The sequence below is a fragment of the Glycine soja genome, chromosome 6, assembly GCF_004193775.1.
Source record: "Glycine soja cultivar W05 chromosome 6, ASM419377v2, whole genome shotgun sequence".
Classification (NCBI taxonomy): Eukaryota; Viridiplantae; Streptophyta; class Magnoliopsida; order Fabales; family Fabaceae; genus Glycine; species Glycine soja.
Window position 1 is genome coordinate 31,915,463 of NC_041007.1, and position 6,331 is coordinate 31,921,793.

The 6,331-nt window shown below is 35.1% G+C and overlaps 2 protein-coding genes across 2 annotated transcripts; both read right to left on the reverse strand.

Annotated features, from left to right (window-relative positions):
• Positions 1 to 1,936: 1,936 nt before the first annotated feature.
• On the reverse strand, positions 1,937 to 2,744 carry LOC114416096. Its single transcript, XM_028380973.1, has 2 exons — positions 2,105 to 2,744; positions 1,937 to 2,013 (listed from the first exon to the last, which is right to left on the reverse strand). Exons 1-2 carry the CDS (start codon positions 2,742 to 2,744, stop codon positions 1,937 to 1,939), a joined length of 717 nt encoding a protein of 238 aa, XP_028236774.1.
• A 198-nt stretch (positions 2,745 to 2,942) lies between these two features.
• On the reverse strand, positions 2,943 to 5,176 carry LOC114416097 (protein FAR1-RELATED SEQUENCE 5-like). The gene is made up of 4 exons (XM_028380975.1): positions 4,955 to 5,176; positions 4,268 to 4,466; positions 3,922 to 4,026; positions 2,943 to 3,850 (listed from the first exon to the last, which is right to left on the reverse strand). The coding sequence occupies exons 1-4, from the start codon at positions 5,174 to 5,176 to the stop codon at positions 2,943 to 2,945; spliced, it is 1,434 nt and encodes a 477-aa protein (XP_028236776.1).
• Positions 5,177 to 6,331: the final 1,155 nt, after the last annotated feature.

A 6,331-nucleotide genomic window follows, 5' to 3' on the forward strand; every position in this document is an offset into this window, starting at 1 on the left:
ATTTCAGTTTCACAACATTAACCACTGTTATCGTTCTAATGTAGGTGCTGCCACCGGAGGCTTTAAAATATGTCAAATATAAACGATACATGAAGGTGGAACGCATTAGTCGTAGACGTTGCCTTGTGGAAGATTAACGTGCAAAACGGCGTCCCTACTCTTGCTGACCCATGGTACCAGTACTTAGCGGACAATGATTTAATGTCCGGAGATGAGGTGGTATTTTACTACATGTTCAAGAAACATGGATGGGACGTCCTGTATAGGAAGCAGCTGATATGGGATGACGACCAATCCGATTGAAGTTCATTATAATAGTTTACTTTCTGTTAATTTACTTATTATATGAATGTTCTAATTTAATAGCCTTCAGCTAACAAACAATGTCTCTTTTTGGGTACCATTAGTCCTGCATTATGGTACTTTGTTTTGTTATTATTATCATCGTACTTTTTTCCGCCTAACAACAAGTTAATTATATTAATTGTGGAGTTATTATATTACTCTTGTTATTGCTACTTTTTATATTCGTCAATTGATAATCATTATGGCATTTAATGTAGCACGTATCTAAAAATTCTGCAAATATTGCCTTTACTCATAAAATGTAACTATATGTGTTTAGGACTTGTGGCCTTAAGTCAAGGTCACCAATAATAATAGAAAATAAATGCTGCTATTGTATGTCTTGTACCCTGAAATTCACGTCATACAAATTATTCCTAAAATTATTTGTAATATTTGTGTTCTATCCTTCAAATGACTTCCTCAATAATAAACTTCGGACTTTGGTATACAAAGAAAAAACTATAAACCAAATTTATGGTAAACATTATTTGCTATACACTAATTTAACAAATTAAATTATAATCCTCACTTCCTTCACCAAATATACATCGTGTACCAGCAACCAAGTATAATGCATATACTTTTTGGTCATCACATGCAGGATTTCTTGAGATAGAACACTAAAAATAATTTTGTGGCAGGTGTTTGGGGTTCATGCGGCGACTTTGTGCCTTTTTGGTATTCCTGAACATGAGGAAATCATGTGGAATTCCCTTAAAATGGCAGGTCTATCAGTTTATGTAAATTGGCAGTCAATGTAGATGTTGTTTGTTGATAGTCAGATTTTGATTCATACTCTAGCATCAATTATTTATACAATTTCTGATGTCTGTTGTTTCTTGGAGACTTTAATATCGCAGACTCTTGCTGCTTCAAAAATACTCAGAAAAATATATTATTCTATACAAAGTTGATTAGGGAAAATGGTTGTATTTCTTCCTTTCAAATAGCTTTTTATAATGGTAGTAGCATGTTTAAATAATTAAACTGGATTCCTCATATCAATTTAGATATTGGTGCATAATTTAAATTAGTAATTCGCCAGTTATTTTGGATGTACCTGTTCTGTTTCTTTTGATATCTGAACCTGGTGCTAATTTAAGAAATGAAATTATAATCCACACTTCCTTCACCAAATATATATCGTGTACTAGCAACCAAGTATAACGTAAATATTATTTGCTATACGCTAATTTAAGAAATGAAATTATAATCCACACTTCATTCACCAAATATATATCGTGTACCAGCAACCAAGTATAACGTAAACATTATTTGCTATACGCTAATTTAACAAATAATAATAAACACCAGCAACCAAGTATAACGTCGTCTTTCACTAAAAAATGGATTACATAACAGCATCCTGCGGTATCAACATTTAATGGTTGCAGATGTTACAATCTTTGTCAATAATCTTGCAAAACAAAATCCACAAACATGTATGACAACAACAATGTTAGGCCAATTTTTTCACAAATTGACAATACTACATACAATATACAATTATGAAGTAATGCAAACATGAACTCATTACCGATCAAATTCTGCAACATAACAAAAATATATTTACGGACCAACACGGCTACTACCAGCAACAAATGACTATGTCTACGGCTCCTGCATTTTGTCCAACATTAACAAAATACAAATTGTAATCATTACCTGCATAACATAAAAATTCAAAAGCAAATTGTGGCAAACAACAGGTTCATTACCACTTCAGAGTAATTCTCATGTGTAGCTTGCAACATACTGCTAGTTTGTTCGGTGGATGACATACAACCATTTACATTTCGAGGATGGTTGGTGCAAGAACGCTTGTTGTGGCCAATTCCACCACATTGCCGACACTTTTGGATTCTCCTTTGTCTGCCACTTTCATCCATTCCGACCTGTCCGCATCCTTTACTTCGAACCACAACAGGGTCTAAAATACCTACAAAATCATCATCTTGTTGGTGCGTCTGATTATCATCAACACAATGTTCGCTGTTTTGCTTCGACTTCATCCTTGTAGCCTCATTGGATAGGAAATGCAACATTTTGTCATACTCCTCTTCATCACAGTATGCGACTGCACAAACTTCTCTAGAAACTTCAACCAAAGTGGCATACCTGCCCATCAATTGTGAATCCCAATACATTGCGAAATACGGATATTTGTCTTTAATCTGTTCGGTGGCAAGTTTGGACCACCTATTCAAAACCAAACTACTTGGCAACTCCATAAAATTTAAAGAAACCAACACGACCAATATGTGATCACATGGAAGACCAATGGATTGCATTCTCATACAAGTACATGTAAACTCAATCGTTGATGGGCAATACGACACACGCCAAACACTTCCACTACAATACTTGACAACTGTGAAAACTGAAAACGTGGCCATGTCTTTGCAATCAACGACTCTTAGCTAAATAGTCCTACATAGATAAGACTGAAAAAGTTGAAACATCTCCTTTGTAAACAATTCATCACCAGACCGCTCAAGAGATCGGAGATTTGTTTGCAAAACTTCTTTCCCGTTTGTTGACGAATAATCTGCCACAACCGCTCTATATCGAAAATATGTCAGGAACCTTTGAAATTATTCTACAAAATCGGTTAAATTAGTGCGTGAATGAACATATTTTGCAACATGTGCATGGAAAGCTTCACAACGAGATGTTGTTCGTATGCCCGCAAAAAAATGACCCCTCAAATGGGCAGTAGACCATTTCATCCGTTTTTCATAAAGTTCAGCAATCCAACTATTGTCTTCCAATTCAAACGTAGCAACCATCTCTTTCCATTTTTCTTCGAATTCAACCACTTCAAAATCACCAAGCATTAGTTTCTTCAACCATTTCAAAACATGTTTGTCTCGGACATGGCTCAATGCATTACGCAATAAGTGCCACGCACACAATCTGTGAGAAACACCTAGCATGAATCTTGTTATAACATTCCTCATAGCCAGATCTCCATCAGTTATTATTGAACAGGGAGCTTTTCCTTTCATTGCTACCAACAACTGTTCTAACAACCAAACATATGTTTCTTCCGTCTCATCAGTCACAATAGCAGCAACAAAAACTATTGTCTGATTATGGTGGTTCACACCAGAGAAAACAACAAAAGGGCACAAATACTTATTTTTCTTGTAAGTGGCATCAAATGCCAGAACGTCACCAAATACCTGATAAAGCAATTGGCTCTCAGTATCAGACCAAAACAACCGTTGTAGTCTTGACTCTTCATCCGCAGTGCATGAAACATACATCATTGGCTCTTTCTTGCGTAAATCATATAAATACTTCAATGCACCCCTTGCATCTGAACTATGTTGCCTCCTCATGCGCCCTTCTTCATTGTAAATATCTTTCCTGATAAACCCGACCTTCTCATATCCACCACATTGATTGGCAAATGCTGCGTACATGTGCGGAGGTCTAATGCCAACTTTCCTATAATTTTCAACTTGCATAATATCAGATGCCAACATCTTCCTATGTCCTGCCAACAAGCACGACAATTTTAGGTCCAATAATACATGGTTGTGCCCAAAATTCCAACATGTCACATACCATCGATCCGTCGAAAAATGCACATGAACACGAAACATTGCTTCACAACCACACCTGCTTTCTTTTTTTTCTTTTCGTATCCTTGTATCGGAGGTTGTAACTTTCCTATAACCAGCACATGAATAAACAAATGTTTGTTGCAGTGTTTCCATAAATGAGTTTCTAACAATGTGACTCTTCCTTACGGAAAAACCACTCATTTTAGCATACCAACAATAAAATTGATACGCTAACTCCAAATCACCAAAATCCAACCTGCGGACAACTTCATCGCTAATTTCTTTCATGTCAAATTGTCTAATATCTACCATGCTATCAATACTTATACATTCCTCTTTCGACAAACCTGGAATCCAAAATTCATCATAATCTCCATCATCCTCATTCTGTAACTCTGAATCCACCTCCTCCTCATCTTGTACTCCGACATCATCTTGGTAGTCGTCATCATTTTCATAATCTCCATCATCATTGGCACCATCACCATTAACAAAGCTACGAAAATTATCAGTAGTTTCCAACTCTGACATTATAGCGTCCAAATCCTACACCCCAACACATTTTAAAATATATCAAATACATACAACACCTACTGCAAACTACCACATCTACTGCAATGCTACTGGTCATACAAAAAAACAATGCATGTTCAAAACTGCAACACTTAACAACAACACACAACACATCACAACATTCAGGCAACACAATTTGCAAAACAAACATGAATGAAAATACCATAATAACAACCACTTCAATATAAGGGACAACTGAACAGAACAAATACCGTAATAACAAAAACCGGCCCGGAAGGTACAACGTTATTCACCTACGACGATAGCTACAACGTTAACTGCAGATCTGCCCCGGAAGCTTGACGGACCTCGCCCTTCTTTAGTCCTCTGTTCCAATAGTGCTGAACGCTCGGCTTCGATGGTTTTACCACCACAAAGACAATGCTCTACTGCTCTACTCAATACTACTCACTAAAAACAACATCTGCTTCAATCCCAACCCTAGAACTGAGCTCTAATACCAAATGATGAGCACCCAACTGCTTTGCTTCAAAAATCGGATCTTCGACGATGGAATTAGCGCACGAAGAAGACAAACCCACCCGTTGTTCTCCAAAAGGGGGCTGATTGTTTCCTTTGCTTTTGAAAAAACCTTTTGAGGAAAGCAGAAAAGTAGTCGAGGGACGCTTTGGCTCTTCAATCGCGCGTGGGGGGGAACCGGACGGAGAAAACGAGGCATCCATTTACTACCGGTAGCAAGGAAAAAATAAGGACCGTTAGATTTGCTTTTCGCTAATCGAACGGTTCACGTTGATTACTTTGCATTTAACATTCAAAATGCAAAACTTTCGCACGGTGCGAAAGTTGTTTAACTTCCGCACCCTAGACATCATCTAAAATCATATATGCATTCAAGGTGTAATTTTGATTTGGATACTAAAATTATGTAACATGTAATGTGCTCCTCTTGAAGTAAAGTGCTCCTCATGAATTTCACTTTCTTTCAACATTACCCCACCATCTCCTTTTATATGCCAAAAATGTCCCATCCTTTTTCCTTTATATACAAAGATTTCCTTGACGTCTGATGCTAAGTTCCTAATTAGTACTTGTCATTTTTTTAATGCTAATTCTCAACTTGGTCTTTTAAATATTGTCATCATCATCTTAGTCTTCTATGATTTTTTTGTCATCAAACTAGTTGGTAAAGTTAGTATATTTCTACATTATTAGTCTTTAAAGATTTTGGTTAACAAATAAGCCTACCAGATATCTAAAACATAACTATACTTATTTTTATAGAGTTAAAATGAAGACACAATAAAAAAATAATTAGTAATCGTGTTGTATTAAATTAGTAAAAAAAATTAAATTATGAAAAAAAACTTATTTTTATTATTTTTAGTGAAAAATGAATCTTTTAAAAGTATAAAACATATCGTAGAAAATTTCATTTTAATAATTTTTTTTTATCAAACACATAGTCCAAAATAAAATCAGAATAAAAATCCAAAATCAAATTATAAAATTCAACGTATTTAATAGATCTAGTTATTTGACCATCTTATAAAAAAAATTATTTGACCATTAATTATTGACACTTATTTTATTTGTCGTTTAGCTTAACTACTTTTTTTAATAGGTTAACCGTTCTAGATGATTAGGAAATTGAAAGAATATCCGTTCTATTTTTTTTTGCATGTTGAGTCATCTTGCACAAACAAACTTATCAATATTACTGTCTATAATATATCCAAGTTGTTCCAAACTTTTTCTTTAATATATGTACTTGAACACGACGTTTTCCCCGCCCCGACGTTGTTTCCTTTTTACTCGATAAATGCATTCCTAGATGTAATCACATTATTGAGATTTAAAAATTAAAAAAAATATATTAA

Coding starts and splice junctions, on each gene's coding strand:
- LOC114416096 (XM_028380973.1), bottom strand. CDS start 2,744: ATGGCCACGTTTTCAGTTTTCACAGTTGTCAAGTATTGTAGTGGAAGT. Junction 2,014..2,104: donor ATCCACCGAACAAACTAGCA/GTATGTTGCAAG, acceptor TATGTTATGCAG/GTAATGATTACAATTTGTAT.
- LOC114416097 (XM_028380975.1), bottom strand. CDS start 5,176: ATGGATGCCTCGTTTTCTCCGTCCGGTTCCCCCCCACGCGCGATTGAA. Junction 4,467..4,954: donor AGTTGGGTGCTCATCATTTG/GTATTAGAGCTC, acceptor GTTGGGGTGTAG/GATTTGGACGCTATAATGTC. Junction 4,027..4,267: donor TGATGAATTTTGGATTCCAG/GTTTGTCGAAAG, acceptor TGCTGGTTATAG/GAAAGTTACAACCTCCGATA.